Source organism: Dipodomys merriami, unplaced genomic scaffold (genome assembly GCF_024711535.1).
Source record: "Dipodomys merriami isolate MVZ:Mamm:240054 unplaced genomic scaffold, mDipMer1.0.p SCAF_644, whole genome shotgun sequence".
Taxonomy (NCBI): Eukaryota; Metazoa; Chordata; class Mammalia; order Rodentia; family Heteromyidae; genus Dipodomys; species Dipodomys merriami.
Window position 1 is genome coordinate 417545 of NW_027206229.1, and position 19079 is coordinate 436623.

Genomic DNA, 19079 nt, shown 5'->3' on the forward strand with positions numbered 1-19079 from the left:
TTGGGGGTGGTGTGGCAGGGGCCAGGGGAATGCATGAGTGGTGATTGGACGATGTCTGGACCACTAGCTGGGCCTTGGCGCCGGAAGCCCCTTGGGACTTGAAACTGAGCTGGGTCTGGTGTGTGTGTGTGTGGGGGGGGGAATACAAGCGTGACGTCAAGTCCCGGGGGCGGGCCTTGGTTAAGCCACGCCCGTGCGTGAAGGGGTGCGGCTGCGCAGGCGAGTGGGTTGTTCAGGTGCCCCTCCCCTCCGCGCTGTCCCCCGCCGGGCGGGGACCGAGGGAACCGCTGATCATCCCTAGGCCGGAGCGGTCCCAGGACCCTGGTATGGAGGGCTCGGTCTGTGGGTGTGGATGGATGGAACAGGACCTCGGGATGAGGCAGGAGAGGGGAGCGGTAAAACGGAATGGAGAAGGGGTGGGTGGTGGCTGGAGGATAGAGGCGTTAAGAATGGGTGGCTAGCCCTTGTGAGTGGGGTAAGGGTGCCCCAACCCCGCAGGCAGGTGGGAGCCTGCTGCAGACCTTGAGGGGCGGCCCGCGGACGCAGCTGACCAGACGGAAGCTCCTTCCGCCGCCCCTTGCCCGCATGAACGAGCCAGACCAGCCAGCGCCTTGCTCATCTCCTTTCACAGCACCTGGGCGGGGTTTCCTTTGGCTTCTTCCTCTGGGAGCAAGTGGTAGAATGGATGGCAAGGGTTAAATTGCTGCGGAAAGGATTCGGGGTTCTGTTCCAGACCCCATCCTCTTCCAAGCTCCGCACCCCTACGGAGATTCAGAGCGCAGCCGCATTCTCTGACCCTCCCTTCTCTGTTCCCGAACGGGAAGGGGGGGGGCGGGTAACAGACGACTCCACCTGCAAATACCGCAGTGGAAACTAATGGCCAGTCGATGGCGATTTGCATTTCATTTAAATATCCCCCAAAGCAGCCTGAGCCTTCCCAGGCCGTCAGTCACCTCGGTGTCCTTTCTGTGGCCCAAAGCCTCACTGGATGGGTTTCACCCGTGTCTTCTAGGTCTGCGTCTGCGTTGCCAGGTAGGTGGATGTAAGAGGCCCAATCCTGGTTCTCTGGAGGCCATTCCATCGCCGCCAGCACCATGCTGTCCCCTCAGAGAGCTTTACTCTGCAACCTCAACCACATCCACCTCCAGCACGTCTCCCTAGGCCTGCACTTGTCCCGCCGTCCAGAGCTACGGGAGGGGCCTCTGAGCACGCCACCTCCCCCGGGAGACACCGGCGGCAAGGAGGGCAGGGGGCCCTGCAGCGGGGTCCTGGTGGATGCCAACTCCAATAGTCCAGCTGTGCCCTGCCGGTGCTGCCAGGATCACGGGCAAAGCCTAGAAAACCGGCAGGACCCTTCGCAGGAGGAGGAAGGGGCGGCTTCTCCCTCCGACCCGGGCTGCTCCTCCTCTCTCAGTTCCTGTTCAGATCTTAGCCCCGATGAGTCCCCCATCTCAGTCTACTCTCGGGAGCTGCCTGGCGATGACATCCACCCTGAGCCCAGCATCGTCCCTGTGGAGCAGGGCTCCTCACTGGCCTCAGCAGGCCCTGGTACTTGCTCCCCGGACAGCTTCTGCTGTTCTCCGGATTCTTGCTCCGGAGCTTCCTCTCCGCCTGGCCCTGGCTTGGACTCGAACTGCAACGCCCTGACCACCTGCCAGGACCTTCCTTCCCCAAGCCTGGAGGAAGAGGAAGAGAGTGGGGAGCAGGATCTCCCTACCTCCGAGCTCTTCGAGACAGAGGACGGGAAAATCGACGCTGGGAAAACAGAGCCCAGCTGGAAAATAAACCCCATTTGGAAAATTGACACAGGAAAAACAGAAGGTGGGTGGAAAGTCTCTGAGAACAATAACTCGGATCGGAAAATCAACGGAAATACTAACTCTAGCAGGAAAATCGAAGCCGGGAAATTCGACTCCTGTTGGAACACCAACACAGGAAAAACTGATTCTGGCCCGAAAATAGATGCAGGGAAAATCGATGGGGAATGGAGAAGTGACGTCAGCGAGGAGCCGGTGCCCCACCGGACAATCACGTCTTTCCATGAACTGGCTCAGAAGCGCAAGCGGGGCCCGGGGTTACCCCTAGTGCCACAGGCGAAGAAAGATCGGAGCGACTGGCTTATAGTCTTCTCTCCAGACACCGAGCTTCCCCCAACCGGGACGCTGGGCGGGTCCTTGGCAGCTCCCCGGGAAGTCACCACCTTCAAGGAACTCAGGTCTCGCAGCCGGGCCCCGCCCCCGCCAGTCCCGCCTCGAGACCCCCCCGCTGGCTGGGCCTTGGTCCCGCCCCGCCCCCCGCCCCCGCCCGTGCCTCCCCGGAGGAAGAAGAACCGACTTGGGCTGCAGCCCATCGCGGAGACGCCTCCCGAGGAGGGCAGGGCAGTCAGCCCCGCGGCTGGCGAGGAGGCCCCAGCCGCCAAGGAGCCCGAGGAGGCCGTCAATCAAGCCCGCAGCGAGGGTAAGAGGCGGAAACACCGAGCAGGAGGAGGGCTGGGCTTCGGCCTCGCCCACGCCTCCGACGGCTTCAACCCCGCCTCCAGTCTCCCCACCTTTCTGTGTCACCCATCCACCCCACCCCTCTACCGGGGAGCGCTCCGGGAAAGGGAAGCTGGGCGGGTCACTGGGTTACAGGACTAATTCTTTGCTCCTCTTTCTCCCGCTCCTCCTTGCCTGGCTGCCCGTCCTGCTGCCCTCCTTCCCCTCTGCGCCTGGCTCCGCCAATCCTGCCTGCAGCGGGTCCCCTCTTCCTCCCTCGGCCCCCGGTTTTCCGGTTCTCGGCCGACGGGCGCCCCCTGTTGGAGGGTGGAGGCGCGGGCGCAGCTGGGTCCCTGCTACTGGCGCGGCTGGCCGGGTGGCCCAGCACTGGGCTGCGCCTGTTGGGGGCGCCGAGTCCCCAAGAGGAGCAGTTGCTGCCTGTCCGCCTGTCCCCAGTGGGAGCCTATTCGCCTCCTACTCGGGGGGCCCTGCCCTGCCTGGCCAGCCCCGAGCTGGCACTGCTGCTGTCCCCGCTCTTTCCCAGAAGTAGCACCTTTCCCGCCGCGACTTCCCCACCCCGCCAGGTGCCCGCCCCCCCGCTGCCACCACCACCTCGTCCGCCGAAGGCCACTCGCTGGACCAGGAGCCCACCGTCTGCGCCCAGGCTACGTAAGACGGACCCGGGCAAGCCCGGCAGGCCACGCCTCAGGCGGGTCGCCCCGCCCATTCCAAGGCCCCTTGCGTCCTGGCTCAGCCTCCGTTTTAGTTTTTTTCCCCCCTCTGAGGTGCCTGGCTAACTCCTCCTCTTCAACTCTGGCTAGTCCTGGGGAGTCTGGCCTTGCTTCGCCGGCTAGGGGTAGGGAGGGTTGCTGCTCTTGCCGTTGCGCGGCCCAGCACTTCTTTTTCTAAGCTCACCCCGGGTATAGTGGATCCGGGCTCACCTGGCCTCCATGCCCACTCGAGAGCCCTCGGCTGGTGTAGTTCGGGCTTGACTGGCGTCAGTCTGGATGAAGCTCCCTGGAGCTCATTGGCCCAGTGGGTTCTGGCCACGCCCTCAGAAGTTCCGCCCCACGTGGGACGGAGCTGGCGCCCTCCCGGGGCCAGAGAGTGAGCCGACCCGGGTCTCCTCTTTCCAGCTTTCCGACCTTTGGGTCTCACCTCCCTTTGACTCTCCCATTCCCGTCTGTCTGTCTTTCCATTGGTTGAGGCCCTCCACGTGTTCCCTGGGGCTGGTGGGGGTGGGGGCACCTGAGTCAGAGCGTGGGCTGCTTCTCGTCCCCTCGCCAGTCATCTCCCGCCTCTGCTGGCGGGGCGGGGCGGAGCGCGGACGGGCTCTGCTGCCACAGGACTTCTGGATCTCGGAGGAGGTGGGGGCTGAGCCTTGAGGAAGTCACTGGGAATCGAGGCGGAAGGCGGCGGGTGCTGGGATGTGTGGCCAAGTCCCCTCTGGGGACCAGGTGGGGCCTCTCAAGGCTCCCTGCGGCTCTGCTGCCCAAGACCCTTCGTGGCTTAGGGACGCCGGAAGCCCCCAGAAGATGTGCGGAACCGGGCGTCCTGGGGGTAACCCTTGGTAAGTAAGCAGTCACTGCGTTCCTCTCCCTGATCCAGTTCGTAGTTCCTGGTCTTTCTCTGGTGTTCCCGGGGCCCAGCGGCTGTGGATGGCAGAAGCCCAGAGTGGGACTGGCCAGCTGCAGGAGCAGAAAAAAGGTAGGCAGGCCACCCTGACTCCTGCCCCTTACCTAGGGGCTTTAAGGCTCACACTCCATAAACCCGCCAGGCTCTCCACGTTCTTTGACCCTATGGGGTCGAGGGTAGGGACCTGCGGCTTTGATGTGTCTTTCCTTTCTTAGGTCTCCTGATAGCCGTCAGTGCTTCCGTGGATAAAATCATCTCGCACTTTGGAGCTGCCCGGAACTTGGTTCAGAAGGTGAAGATGGCTGGAGGATGTTGGGATTTGGAGCTTAATATAGCTCTGGGGTAAGGAAATATTTAGTGGGCCATGGCTAAGATGTATCTTTGGATTCATTTGCGTTGCCCTGTCTCTAGGCCCAGTTGGGGGATAGCCGGCTGAGCCCTGATGTGGGGCACTTAGTGCTGACCACCCTCTGCCCTGCTCTCCACGCCCTGGTGGCAGATGGGTTGAAGCCTTTCCGGAAAGATCTTATCACTGGACAGCGTCGGAGCAGCCCCTGGAGCGTGGTGGAGGCATCCGTGAAGCCAGGTGAGCCCCGAGGGTGTGGGACCCTGCTGGAGCAGGGTTGGGCCCTGGCTGACCTCCTTCCCTGTCCTCAGGCTCCAGCAGCCCTTCCCTGGGATCACTGTATAGCCAGGTCAGCCGCCTGGCCCAGCTGAGCAGCAGCCGCAGTCGCTTCCATGCCTTCATCCTTGGCCTCCTCAAGTGAGTGGCCTTCTAGTCATGACCTCATGGAGCCATGGAACATTCTCTTCCAGAGAAGCCCTTCCTTCTTCCAGTTTTATGCTTTATCCCCCACCTAGCAGTCTATAAAGTCCTCCACCTTCCTGACCTTTTTTTCCCTCTTTTCTCTTCCAGCACCAAGCAGTTGGAGCTGTGGTTTTCCAGTCTCCAGGAAGATGCAGGTCAGAGAGTTAGGTGGGGTTTTGGGGTTAGGAGAGAAGGAAAGGAAGGGATCTCTTTTATTAATTCTCACTGATGCCAGAAGATCTTATTACTCTTTACCTTAAAGCTTTTCTGTGGGGTCCCATTGCTCTTGGGAGGAAAGACTTAAATCTTTGGGTAATTTGAACCTTCTTCCTTCATCTGCCTGTGGTCCAAGACTGTTAACATTCTTACTGTCTGGTTCTCTTTGCCCCAGGACCCTACTCAGGCCTTTCCTCCTAGAATAGGCTTCCTTGTCCCTCCTGATTTCTCATTTTCATTCCTCAGTGGGGCCTGTCTGCTCAGACAGATCAGCTCTCACTCTTTTTTTTCTTTTGCCGGTTGTGGGGCTTGAACTCTGGGCCTGGGCGCTGTCCTTCAGCTCTTCAGCTCAAGGCGAGCGCTCTACCACTTGAGCTACAGCACCACTTCTGGTTTTCTAGTGGTTTATTAGAGATAGGAATCTCACAGTCTTTCCTGCCGGGGCTGGCTTTGAATCATGATTCTCAGATTTCAGCCTTCTGAGTAGCTAGGATTACAGGCGTGAGCCACCGGCACCCGGCTGATACTTAGTTTTGTTTTGTTGTTGTTGTTTGCTTTTTGTCAGTCATGGGGCTTGAACTCAGCTTGAGCACTGTCCCTCCATTTTTCAGCTCAAGGCTAGTGCCCTACCAGTTGAGCCATAGTGCCACTTCCAGTTTTTTGGTGGTTTATTGGAGATATGAGTTTCACAGTTTTTCCTGCCTGGGCTGGCTTTGAACCTCTATCCTCAGATCTCAGCCTCCTGAGTCGCTAGGATTACAAGCCACCACTGGGGGCTGGCTTATACTGAAACTTAGTTGCTACCAGTTACTTTCCTTGTATCTCTCTCTGGAGGTCATGGTTCTACATGGATAGGAATGTGTCTGTCAGTTCTATTGTCCCATCTGTCTGCTTTTTTCCCTACATAGTAAGGCTTGGGAAGAGGTCCTCTAAGCCTGGGCTCAGAGCAGGGACTTATGCTGAGCTGTTTATTTTTTTTCCCCCTCCAGGCTTGCTGTCCCTCCTGTATCTGCCCACAGGATTCCTCTCCTTGGCAAGGGGAGGCTGCCCATCCTTGTCAACAGAGTTGTTACTCCTGCTGCAGCCCTTGTCGGTGCTCACCTTCCATCTGGACCTGCTCTTTGAGCATCACCACCACCTGCCCCTGGGCCCATCCCAGGCCCCTGCCCCTCCAGGCCCACCTCCAGCCCTGCAGCAGACTGTGCAGGCCATGTTGCACTGGGGGGGCCGGCTGGCCCAGAGTTTCCGGGGGTCTGCTGGGGAGGCTGCTCCTGACCCTTCAGCTGCCTCAAATGCTCCCACATCAGGCAGCTGGTGGGAACAGTTGACGCAGGCCTCTCGGGTCTATGCCTCAGGGGGGACTCAGGGCTTCCCTCTGCCCCGGTGGGGGGGACCCAGGAATCATGAAACTGTAGCTGAGAGTACACAGGAGAGACCTCTGCCAGCAGAGCAAGCAGCGCCAGGAAGAGGCGTGTGGCTGGGGAGACTCTTCGGCGTACCTGGAGGCCTCACAGAAGCTGAGAGTGGAGCCTTTAAATCCAGGTGTGGGGGTATCTTGTCCCTTCTATGACCTTCTGCTCCCTCTCAGAATTTAGTAGCCTCATTTGAAAAACTAGAGACTCATGATCCTTTAGGTAAGAGGGTTTTTTCCTTAAAAATCTGGATTCAAAAAATGGTTGCTATTAGATGGCTACATTGTAGTGGTTATATGAGTACCTGTACAATGTTCCTAATTTTATCTCCTGCCTAATACTTGAAAATATATACTATCTGGGTCTTTAAAAAGAAATAAAAGGCTGGGCACCAGTGGTTCATGCCTGTAATACTGTCCATTCAGGAGGCTGAGAGCTGAGGATTGCTATTCGAAGCTGGCCTGGCAGAAAAGTCCTCATGAGACTCTTACCTTCAATTAACCTCTCAAAAACTGGAAGTAGTGCTCTGGCTCAATTGGTAGAGCGCTAGCCTTAAGCATAGAGAGGCTCAGAGACAGCTCTCAGGCCCTGAGTTCAAGCCCCACAACTGACAAAAAAAAAAAAAAGGCAAGAAAAGTTGCTGACCTTTGTTCTAGGGGTTGACCCATTGGTCTCTTTAATGACTTAAGGTATTCTCTAGAGATTACTTGAGTCTGAGTCAGTACACTTAGGCATTGCTGATTCCATAGGTTTCATGTTTATGGGTGTTGTCCAACTTTGTTATCATTTTCCTGTGTCCTCCTGCTGCCGCTGGGCCTTCAGCAGTGAACAACTCTTGATCTACTTAGAACCAGTCAGGGCCTTCAGCTTTTCTCCCTCCAAAGCCCTGTTTGTTTTTTTCTGGAGGTGGGTTACCTCTGTGACCCTATTATCTTTTCCTTCAGGAGACCATCTAGCTGGCTGCCCCCAACAGTGAGTGTATTGGCTCTGGTGAAGCGAGGGACACCTCCTGAAACTCCTCCTGAAGAGCTTGTGGCCTCAACAGCTAGCACAGTTCAGGCCCATAGGTAAGGGCTGGGAAGAATGTACCTCTGTGTAACTGTGTGTTTGGTTCTATTTGTGTGTTTCAGTGTTTGCAGAGTGGACAGAGGATAGTGTAAAAGATTCTAGGCTTGGGCTGGGAAGGTGGCTCAGTGGTAGAGCGCTTGCCTTGCATGCCTGAGGCCCTGGGTTTGATTCCTCAGCACCACATAAGCAAAAAGAAAAAAAGCCAGAAGTGGGGCTGTGGCTCAAGTGGTAGAGTGCTAGCCTTGAGCTGAAGAGCTGAGGGACAGCGCCAGGCCCAGAGTTCAGACCCCATCACTGGACCCAAAAAAAAAAAAAAAAAAAAGATTCTGGGCTTAAAATTTAAGACTGCTTAGTTTACTTTTCATCTTTCCTAGTTATTACTGTGTGGCAATTATTTTCCAAAGCCTTCATTTCTTTCCTCTGTAAAAAGTGGGTGTCAGGTGTGGTGGCACATGTCCCTAATCCTAGCACGCAGGAGGCTAAGGCAGGAAGATCCTGAGTTTGATAACAGCCTGGACTACACTGTAAGACTCTGGTTCACGAATAGGGAGAGGGGTTGGGAAGGTGGCTCAGTGGTAGAGCGCTTGCCTTGCATGCATGAGGCCCTGGGTTCGATTCCTCAGCACCACATATGCAAAAAAAGCCGGGAAGTGGCGCTGTGACTCAAGTGGTAGAGTGCTAGCTTGGAGCTGAAGAGCTGAGGGACAGCACCCAGGCTCAGAGTTCAGGCCCCACAACCAACAACAACAACAACAAAAACCAGGGAGAGAGAAAACTTATAATACCTCAGTTACGATTACTGTGAAGATTAAACATTTATTTTTGGCATTTTGAGACAGGCTGGACTCAAACTCATCCTCCTCCTCCCGTAGCCTTGTGAGTGCTGGAATTACAAATGTGCCACTGTACTTGGTTAAACATATTGTTAAAAAGCATTTGACATATAACAGGTATGTGTACAGTGAAGGATTGTGTGTCCCTTTAGTGGAGACTCACACAATTTTGGCACCAGGGGCAACTTCTCCTTTGGGATAGTTTCTTTTGGTTTTTCTCACTCCATTGAATTAAGCTTCTCAATCTTTCATTCATGAAGTGCATTTAAGGTACTATTTGCCAACCATGCCGGGGAGGGAATATAAAAGTCAACATACCAGAGTTTTGCTCTCAAGGAACTTAAGAGTCCAGTGGAGATATCAATGAATAAGGAACAATTACAACTTAGTATGGTAAAAACTAGGAAAGGGAGGCCAACCCCTTTGGGACCATGTCATCAGGCTTAGGGACTGAGGAAACTCAGTGATAGAGTAAGGGTGTTCATCTGATAGGAAGAATGGAAGGTAAAGGCAGGGAAGACTAAGTTTAAGTATATGGAGGGGTCAGTGGTCCAGCAAGGGATCTGAGCTTTATCCATGATGTGCTTACTTGTGCTTTAGAAAGATCTGCGATTGCTCTGTGAGAATGAGTGTAGGTGGGGGTGGTGACCACGAGAAACTCATGGAAACTAGGTGCTTATTCACAGTCATCTAGAGAGGCTAGTGGATTAAACTAGGATGTTGGAAATTGAGTTGGAGAGACTAGATGGAGCAGTGGGTGATAACAAATATCTGACAAGCTTCAGTGACTGGATGTGAGGATTGAGATGCCTGAGTTAGCCAGGAGCAACTGAGTGAAAGTGAGCTCTGGTGGCTTATATCTGTAATCCTAGCTACTCTGGTTGGGATCTGAGGATCGCTGTTCAAAGCTATCCTGGCAGGAAAGTCCCTGAGACTTCAATAAACTACTCAGCAAAAGCTGGAAGTGGCACTCTGGCTCAGGTGGTAGAGTGCTAGCCTTCAGAGAAAAAGCTCAAGCCCAGCCCTGAATTCAAGACCCAGGATTGGCCCCCAATTTTTTTTTTAAAGTAGTTTGCATTAGTTTATGAAGTATCAAAATAAAGTGCAAATAAGCAGTTGAGAGGATCAACACATTGCCAGATGCAGATGGCACCCATGGTCCTTCTGAAGCCCAGCTGAATCACAGGATCACTCTATGAAGTTGAAGGGTGAATCCCAGGAACAGCCGGGCACCACACCTATCTTAATTCCAGTGTTTTCCTTTGGCTCCCCTTAGGGCGGTTCGGGCTCTCTGTGACCACACTGCTGCAGGACCTGGCCAGCTGAGTTTCCGGCGTGGGGAAGTGATGCGTGTGATCACAACAGTGGATGAAGACTGGCTCCGCTGCGGGCGGGATGGTGTGGAAGGGCTGGTGCCAGTGGGATACACCTCCCTTGTTCTCTAGGCCCAGGCTCCTTTTCTTTCCTTGTGTTCCCCTTCTGTTAGCTGGGACTGGAACGGCCCATGAACACATAATATGTAATTTAACCATCCCAGAAGCATTTTTTTCCTGTCTGCAAAATGGTATTTCTTCCCACATTTACTTCTAATATTTAAATTTTCCTTCTTCCCTTCATACTGACCTGTTAAGGTCAGATTTACTCTCCCAGATATATATAAAGGAATCCCCTCTATGCACCCTTTTCCTTTTTCCATCCGTGTATCTGCGAACTAGGATCTAGCCCTCCTCAATCTTCTTCATCCCTAAAGTGGCCTGTGCCAGTGCAGTATATGCCTTGGCCCCCAAGCCTAAAAGGGCCTGTAGTCTCCTTTCTCTGTAGGGACTCCTTTCCCATTCTGCTCATCCTTTGTTGCCTGTATTTATGATGTACTCATGCTGTGCTAGGTGCTGAATTCTTTAAACCTCAACACCCCTGGAAGGTGGACCTATGGTGTTGGTCTGCCTCTCTCCTCTGTCCCAATAAAGTATGGGAGTTGAATGTGTGTGTATATGACACTGTGGGTTTGATGACACAGGCTTATGGGGGAGGGGAGGAACATCCTTGTACCAGGAAATACCACATAGTATCTTCCTAGTCCAGGTGCATTGAATGTTCCCTGAAGAATGGGTAAATGGACTCTGCTTGGTGCATGAAATGTCACAACTGCTTTCTCTGCTGAGACTTGCTTTGTTCTGTTAGACTGATAGCCTGAGTAAATATGAGAGAAGGGAAATGTAAACTTTGAAGTAGTATTCAATAGATTCATTGGATTCTGAGGTGAAGGATTAGATATGCAAGAAGTGATCCTGTTCTACTTAGTATTGCCACTCTGCTATAATTTTAAGTAAAAGCAAAATAACTTGCGTCTATTACTGTTATGAGTTGGTAGAATTTCTTTTGAAATAATAAGAGCTACCATGTTACAGGGTTTGACAATGGGGTTGGGAGACACCAGAATGGGTTGTCTATAATCAGGTTAGAATAGGAAATTATACAGCAGGAACGTTAGGGAGACATGGAGACCTATGAAGTCAAAGGACTTTTCCTTTATCTTTGGGAACCAGAAGAGAAACTTTGAGGTGAAAATCTTAGATTTGGGGGGCTGGGAAGGTGGCTCAGTGGTAGAGTGCTTGCCTTGCATGCCTGAGGCCCTGGGTTCAATTCCTCAGCACCACATAAGCAAAAAGAAAAAAGCCAGCAGTGGCGCTGTGGCTCAAGTGGTAGAGTGCTAGCCTTGAGCTGAAGAGCTGAGGGACAGCGCCCAGGCCCAGAGTTCAGGCCCCACGACCGGACCCCAAAAAAAAAATTTTTAAAAATCTTAGATTTGGGAGCTGGGAATGTGGCTCAGTGGTAGAGTGCATGTCTAGCATGCTCGGAGACCTGGGTTTGATTCCTCAGTACCACATAAACAAAAAGCTGAAAGTGGCTCTGTGGCTCAGGTAGTAGAATGCTAGTCTTGGGCAAAAGAAGCCCCGAGACCATGCCCAAGCCTTGGAGCTCCAGGACTGGCACAAAACAAAATCCCCCCAAATTTAGATATGCAGCTCTGGATGTAGGAGCAAAACTTTATTTTTTGGGGGGGTCCGGTCGTGGGGCCTGAGCTCTGGGCTTGGGCACTGTCCCTCAGCTCTTCAGCTCAAGGCTAGCGCTCTACCACTTGAGCCACAGCGCCACTTCTGGCTTTTTTCTTTTTGCTTATGTGGTGCTGAGCAATCAAACCCAGGGCCTCATGCAAGGCAAGCGCTCTAGCACTGAGCCACCTTCCCAGCCCCACAAACCTTTATTTTCTGGTTGGCTTGAAACTGTCCCTCAGCTCTTCAGCTCAAGGCTAGCACTCTACCACTTGAACCACAGAGCTACTTCCTGTTTTCTAGTGGTTTATTGGAAATGAGTCTCAGACTTTTCTGCCTGGTTTTGAACCACGATCCTCAGATCTCAGCCTCCTGAGTAGCTTGGATTACAGGCGAGAGCCACCTGCGCCTGGCTCAGGAGCAAACCTTTTTAAGACTCAATTGCCTGTCATTTCTTGCGGCTGGTGTTTCCCATTCCTGGCTATTGTTCAAAACTGCTTTAATTTTGTCTCATGTTTAGCTGCTCTTCCAACTTTAGACCAGTTTGCATTTCAGATGTTTTTTAGGGTGATGTTTTCCCAACTATTCTGTGAGGGCCTCCGCATTTTATATATACACACATGTATAAAATTACACACACGCTACACATTTTTTTGGGTAGCTTGAGTACTGGGGTTTGAACTCAGGGTCTTGTGTTTGCTCTACCACCACAGCCATGCTTTCAGTCTTGTTACATGATTTTTGTGCTCTAGCTTGGCTTCTTTGCTCATGGTTAGTGCTCTGCATTTGAGCTTTGCATCCAGTTCTGGCTTCCAATCTTGATCTTTAGATCTCAGCCTTCTGAGTAACTAGACATGAGTTTAGACATGAGTCACTAGCCTTTTTTTCCCAGCTGATTGCTGGTTTTGAGTGGTTAATGGGAGATGAGTTTTACAGGGACTTTTCTACCTGGGATGGCTTTGAACTGCTTTCTTCACATCTCAGACTCCTGAGTAGCTAGGATTACAGGTGTGAGCCACTGGCATCTGGCTCCTGTTACATCCTTTTTTTTTTTTTTGATCCCATCATGGGGCCTGAACTCTGGGCCTGGGCGCTGTCCCTCAGCTCTTCAGCTCAAGGTTAGTGCTCTACCACTTGAGCCACAGCACCACTTCTGGTTTTTTCTTTTGCTTATGTGGTGCTGAGGAATCAAACCCAGGGCCTCATGAATGCAAGGCAAGCGCTCTACCACTGAGCCACCTTCCCAGCCCCGCCTGTTATATCGTTAAAGGGTTCTGGGGGTTTGTATTTAATTTAGCTTATCTGCAGATTACTACCACAAAAGAAGTTATGTTTTCATGTCTAAAGCTATGTGGTGGTAAACAGAAGACTGCTATCGCTTTGACATTAGGACAAATATTTCTCAGGCATCTGCAGTGTAGTCTTGGGAGCCATGATTTCGAACATTTACATGGATAATGGCTGTCATTTTCCGTAATATAGCCTATTTCTCCTGCTTCTGATCCCTGTATGTGCTTGGCTTCACAGTAGGTAATTCTAAATACAAGGAGACTCACAACACTGTTAGGACATCAATGTGATTTGGCTTGCTGTGGAATTTGTAGTCACAGCCTAATGGTTCTCAGCCCTGAGAAGATGGGACATCTTTGTAGAACATGAGATAGAGCAAAACTTAAGACTTTACAAAATTAGTATTTCTAGAACAGAATACTTCTAATAGATACCAACCATTAAGGAAATTAAAAAGACAGCCAGTGGCTCATGCCTGTAATCCTACTCAGGCAAAAAAAAAAAAAAAGTCTCAGGTTGGCTTTGCACCACAATCCTTAGATCTCACCCTCTTTAGTAGTTACAGGTTGATCCACCAACACCTGTGTATGACTCTATCTCCAGTAAACTACTCAGAAAAAGCTGAAAAAAAAAAAAAAAACTGTGGCTCAAGTGGTAGGGTGCTAGCCTGGAGCAAAAGCAGGTCAGGGACAGAGCCCAGATCTTGAGTTCAAGCCCCAGGGTGGCACAAAAAAAAGTGGGAGAAGGGGAAAGAGGCTCCTAGGTTTGGTGTGCAGTTCAGTGGAAGTTATTGCTATCTTTAGAGGTTGTTAAGGACATATGGTCAAAGGATGAATGTGCAGAGTAGTTTGCCATGTTTGAAAAACTGCTGGAACCAAAGAGACAAATCCTAGAACTGAAGAAATTACTTTATATAGTAGGACACACTGTTGAGTGAGCTCATATGGGGCCCAAGGATGCTAGTAATATGGTTTCAGAGAGATTCCCTTGGAAACAGGATGTTGAAAAGATGCTGGAAGATAAAGGTAGGAAAGAGGAGAAAAAATAGCAAGCTCACCACTCCACAGTTAGGAAAAGTTTTTTTTCCATTTAATACTAGACTTTCAAGAATTGAGATGCAAGCTTTTATGCAATTACATCCAATGTTAAAATTGGTAATACATAATTTACAAAGATTAACATCAAAACAATCATCTATTTAGATATGCTTTTGTAAAAAGGAATATATTAGCAGCATTTATATTTTCCGCAATCACACAGCCTACAGACATGCAGACTAACTGTATCTATTTGCAGTGATGTAGTGCTTTTGCCCCGCATTTCAAACACCAAAACCCGCCTGGCAGCTGGAGGGTTATTTTATTTTATTATAAAATAACTGAAAAATAAAAAAGGCATTAATTTCTACACCAGTAAGAAAAAACAAGTGTTTGCACTTACCTAACATTTGATTGTCTAAAAAACATTTCGGTTTTTAGTCTTTCAACAAAAGAAAGATAAAATGACAGAGCGTAGTGTCTTTTGCTTCTGTTCTCATGTTTTACAAAGTTTGTTTTTTCTTTTTTAAAATTTTAGTGTTTAACACTATTAAAGAAACATTGAATTTAATCTCTTTCTTGTCATTTTCTTGCTTTTGACTAAAAGGAGATCCCAAAGTGCCCCTAGTCCCACCTCCCTCCCTCCCACTCCCTGCAATGAAAAACAAAAGAAACCACTCAAACGGGCTTGGACATGCGATTTTTCCAGCTCCACACATGAGTATCTTATACCCAGGTCTCTTATTATTGTACAGTGCTTCTCTACAGTAAGAAAATACTCCAAACTATTTTCTTAATTTCTTTTTTTAATAAAATACTTATTTTGCTTTTTCTCTGCTCAAGAGGATCTATGGTGTCCCCTATCTCGTTTTTTTGTTTTTTTTTTCTTAAGAATGACAGAAAGAAGAGGAAAAAAAATTAATGGAATGGAAGGTGGTCAATGTTTCTATCTAAACGAGTCAGAGCGTCATTATCATAAGGGGAAATGTACAATTAGGACAGCATTGGTCCAATATTAGAAAAAAGTAATGGGAACATGTTTACTATTGTATTGCTTACCAATCACGCAGCATATACATGTATGTATGTATATCTATATACCTATAGATATACATACACACACACACACACACACACACATATATATATATACACATACAACTTGGCACATTTAAAAACCTCTTTTATAAGAACATCTAAAATGTATATGCATATGTATGTCTGAGAAGACAAAGCAAAGCTTTTTAAATTTTACTTTTAAAGAGACACAATAGTCTGCAAACTTCTGGTCAAAAGAATGGGAAGGAAGGAGACCCTGGATATACCTCCTGATGACAAAGTACTTCAGGAGGATGGAGGAAGATGGGACTAGGGGTGTGGAGAACACACTATCTTTTTTTAGATGAACACCAAAAGCTATACAATTAAGAAAATAATAGTAGTGTTTTTAAATGATAATCTACACTTAGCACAAATACTCTAATAGGTAAATACTGCTGAACAATTTATGTAGTGATTTTTGTTGAGGGTAAATGTAGAGTTCTTTTATGTAGTTTTAAAACTAATTTTATTTTTAAATGAATCTTCATTTGCACAGCACATCAGACACACAAGAACCAGAGCATCAAAAACAGCAGGTGTGCTGGCAGGGACTTGGCTTCTCATTAGAAAAAATATGTTTGGCAGGTTATGATGGGTAAAACAAAAAGTTACAAGTACTACCCTTTGACCCCATAGGGGCCTTCCCCTATCCCATGATTCCATTTTGGGGAGTAGAGGTAGGGAGAGGGGCAGCAATTACAAGTGCTTTGAGCTGTCAACTCATGTTTTACTTAGACCTAGTAGGGCAAGAAAGAAGAGAGAAACTTTCCTAGTCAAGGTCTTAGAAGAGGCCCCAGCTACTGTATCTGTTTTAAAATCTCTGGGGTAGCTCTTAGAGCTGATAGAGAACAGACAGGGTAGGGCTAGGGATCCTAGCCCTTTCCTTGTGGATTTTGAGTATACCTGGGTATAGAAAAGCAGCTTCTTAGTAGTGCCTGTAGGATCAGAGGATGATCCAGAAACACCCAAGCTAAAGGGAAAAGCAAGTGCTGTTTAGTACCAATAGGTTCAGGTTTTTCTCAATGTGGTCCTCTCCTCTAACATTATTAACCTTTAGGGTGAAGGAATGGAGAGGAAAATTAATTAAACTCAACTGTCTCAGACAGATTTTCTTCCTCTTACTCTCCACTAGCTCCAAGGTTTATTAAGTACCTAATGTCAACGACATGACCCCCTTCCCTGGCCTGAATGGACCTTTCCCCGCCCTGGCCCACACCCAGAGAGCAGGAGATAGGACTGAGAAGCTCCACTGGATCCCAGATGCTTGAAGTTCTCATACTGAGAATGTCACTTCCGAAAGCTGTTTTCTGGGATAAACAAAGTACGTCTTCGAAGTTTCCTGCCTGATCCTTCCTCCAGCAAGTATGTCACATCAATGGCTGAAAACAGAACCAAGGAAGATCATCAAATACCACTCTCACATCCTTTTCCCAGATTTGAGCTCTAAGGAACACTTTTTTCTTTATTTTCTTTCCTTCTTCCCTTCCCTTACTCCTCTTCTCTCCCACCTCCACCTTCCCCCAAAAATGGTGGGATCAAATTTTGTGCTGATTTGTAGTAAAAGTATATAAGTTATTTACTGACTGAGTTATTCCCTATCTCCCCAACAGATGATTCTCTACAAAGGAAATCATTTGGCTTCCTAGGTTTATTGTGAAGATGTAACTTAAGGCAGGCCTATGAATGGAAGAGCTATATATTTGCTTAGAACAATTTCCATACTGGCCTCCAAATTAGAAGTTGTTCAAGGGGCTGAGGATATAGCTTAGTGGTAGAGTGCTTCCACACCAGAAAAACAAAACAAAACAAAGCAATAACAAAAAAGTGTTCCTTTTTACTCCCTCAACTCCCCCCCCCTTTTTTTTTTGTTGGTTATGGGGCTTGAACTCTGGGCCTGGGAACTGTCCCTCAGCTCAGCTCTGCAGCTCAAGGCGAGCGTACTACCATTTGAACCACAGTGTCACTTCTGGTTTTTTCTGCTTATGTGGTGCTAATGAGTTGAACCCAGGGCCTCATGCATGTGAGGCAAGCACTCTACCACTGAGCCACCTTCCCAGCCATGCTCATGACTTTTCTACCAGGGCTGGCTTTGAACCATGATCCTCAGATCTCAGCCTCCTGAATAGCTAGGATTACCGGTGTGAGCCTTTGGAACCTGGCTTCAGCCCTTGTTTTTGATGGTACTGGTGGTATTAGGGTTAGAACTCAGGGTCGAGCTTGCTAGCCAAGTGTTTGAACACTTGAGCAACACTCCTAGCCTCCCTGCGCCATCCCTCCCACCTCCCTCCCCCACCCTGGCCCCACTTTTTGTGCTGCTACTGGTGCTTGAACTCAAGGCCTAAGCACTGTCCCTTAGCTTTTTGCTCAAGGCTGGTGAGCCTTCAGTACCTAGCTCTAAGCATGGTTCTGTTCCTGAGCTTCTTTTGCTCAAGGTTAGCACAATACCACTTGAGCCAGTGTCACTTTGGGCTTTTTGAGTAGTTTATTGGAGATAAAGTATCTCACCAAGTTTCCCGCCCAAGCTGGCTTCCAACCACGATCCTCAGATCTCAACCTCTTTTTATTTATTTATTTTTGGTCCGTCTTGGGGCTTGAACTCTGGATCTGAGTACTGTCCCTGAGCTCTTCAGCTCAAGGAAAGTGCTGTACCACTTGAGCCATGGCGCCACTTCTGGTTTTCTGCTGGTTAATTGGAGTTAAGAGTCTCATGGACTTTTTCCTGCCCAGGATGGCTTTGAACCTCGATCCTCAGATCTCAGTCTCCTGAGAAGCTAGGATTATAGGCATGAGCCACTGCCTCCCAGCTTCTCAGCCGCTTGATTAGCTAGGACACAGACAGATGTGAGCCACCAAGCGCCTGGCTCCCAGCACTTTTTGATTTAGTTTTCAGGTAGCTTTTGCCCATGGATGGCCTTAAACCATGAACCTTCTACCTATGCCTCCTGCAAAGATGGGATTACAGATAACTGCTACCTAGATGTTTTACTAAAATGGAGAACTGCTGTATACATTGCCCCCAAAGCATGATCCTCTAGATCGCCATCATTTTTATTTTCTGCCAGTCCGGGGGCTTGAACTCGGGGCCTGGGCGCTGTCCCTGGGCTCTATTCTGCTCAAAGCTAGCACTCTACCACTTGAGCCACAGCTCCACTTCTGACTTTTAAGTGGTTAATTGGAGATGAGAGTCTCAAAAACTTTCCTGCCAGGCTGGCTTCAAACTGTTGATCCCTGATCAGATCTCAGGGGCAAGGCTTACAGGCATGAGCCACAGATGCCCAACTTAGATCTCCAACTCTTTAGTAGCTGAGATCATACTTGTAAGCCTCTGTGCCTGATTTCTCCTTTATCTTCAACCCTAGATGTGGGCCTGATTGTTCTTACCATTCTTTCCAGGGATTTTTTCAAGAAGACCGAGCAAGATCTGATTGAGTCGTTCTCGTTGGTTATGCCGTCGTTCTTCAGGGGTACATACAGATTGGGAATCTTGACTACTTTCCTCTTTTTTTTCACCCTCACTGACTTCAGGAGTGGTCCTTTCTTGTACTGGCTCCTCAAGGCTGGGAATCTCATTGGCTGCTTGTTCTTGACTGGCTAGAACCTCTTCAATCAAGGGCAGAGCATCATCCTCTTGGCCCAGGTCTTTTAAGGGTGGCTTTGAGCGCTCTGATTTCCAGGATGATCTGCAAAAAACGATATGTGAATTTAAGGCAAGGCTGAATAAAGTGCTCAGAGGGAAGCAGTAAAGAGCATGATCTGAGATCTCTAGCCTTGGCTAGGGGCTAAGAAAAACAAAACAAAACAAAACAAAAAAAACAAAACTTGAGGAGGGGAGTCAGGGTTGAGGGAGGGAAAGTGGGAGAAAATGAGGGAGGAGAAAACACTGTTTGACCAGAAATATACTCATTACCTTACTTAAGTAATTGTAACCTCTCTGTGTATCACTTTTACAATAAAATATTATTAAAAAACAAAAATTTGACTACAACCTTCACTTCATTATGGCTGTACAAAATACTACTTTTCTCTGAAATTTTATTTCTATTTTTAAAATTAAACCTTTCTGCTTTTGTAATAACAAATAATGTGATAGAAACCCATTTAAAAACAGCTAGTAAAATTGTGTAACCTACTTAAATTGCTTCATGAATACAT

At 49.1% G+C, this 19079-nt stretch overlaps 2 protein-coding genes across 7 annotated transcripts in view; one reads left to right on the plus strand and one right to left on the minus strand.

Moving 5' to 3' along the window:
* The first annotated feature begins 208 nt into the window (after nt 1-208).
* LOC138815511 (AP-4 complex accessory subunit RUSC1-like) lies at nt 209-10426 on the plus strand. Of its 4 annotated transcripts, XM_070004964.1 has the most exons (11): nt 216-324; nt 1013-2457; nt 2733-3143; nt 4083-4181; nt 4325-4401; nt 4521-4695; nt 4767-4872; nt 5026-5072; nt 6123-6675; nt 7490-7612; nt 9723-10426. In XM_070004964.1, exons 2-11 carry the CDS (start codon nt 1095-1097, stop codon nt 9889-9891), a joined length of 3123 nt encoding a protein of 1040 aa, XP_069861065.1. In that variant the 5' UTR covers nt 216-324; nt 1013-1094; the 3' UTR covers nt 9892-10426. The 4 variants fall into 4 exon arrangements, with proteins under 4 accessions (XP_069861067.1, XP_069861065.1, XP_069861066.1 ...); XM_070004965.1 differs by lacking the exon at nt 2733-3143 and having other exon boundaries at nt 219-324; XM_070004967.1 differs by lacking the exons at nt 216-324; nt 1013-2457; nt 2733-3143 and adding an exon at nt 3281-3841.
* Nucleotides 10427-14992: 4566 nt separating this feature from the next.
* The window catches only part of LOC138815514 (histone-lysine N-methyltransferase ASH1L), a 143033-nt gene continuing 138946 nt past the window's right edge, over nt 14993-19079 (minus strand). For all 3 annotated transcript variants that reach the window (XM_070004973.1, XM_070004974.1, XM_070004972.1), the window contains 2 exons: nt 18309-18607; nt 14993-16306 (listed from right to left, as the gene is read on the minus strand). In XM_070004973.1, the coding sequence (XP_069861074.1) occupies nt 16215-16306; nt 18309-18607 (391 nt within the window). In that variant the 3' untranslated portion in view covers nt 14993-16214. The remainder of the gene's footprint in view (nt 16307-18308; nt 18608-19079) is intronic.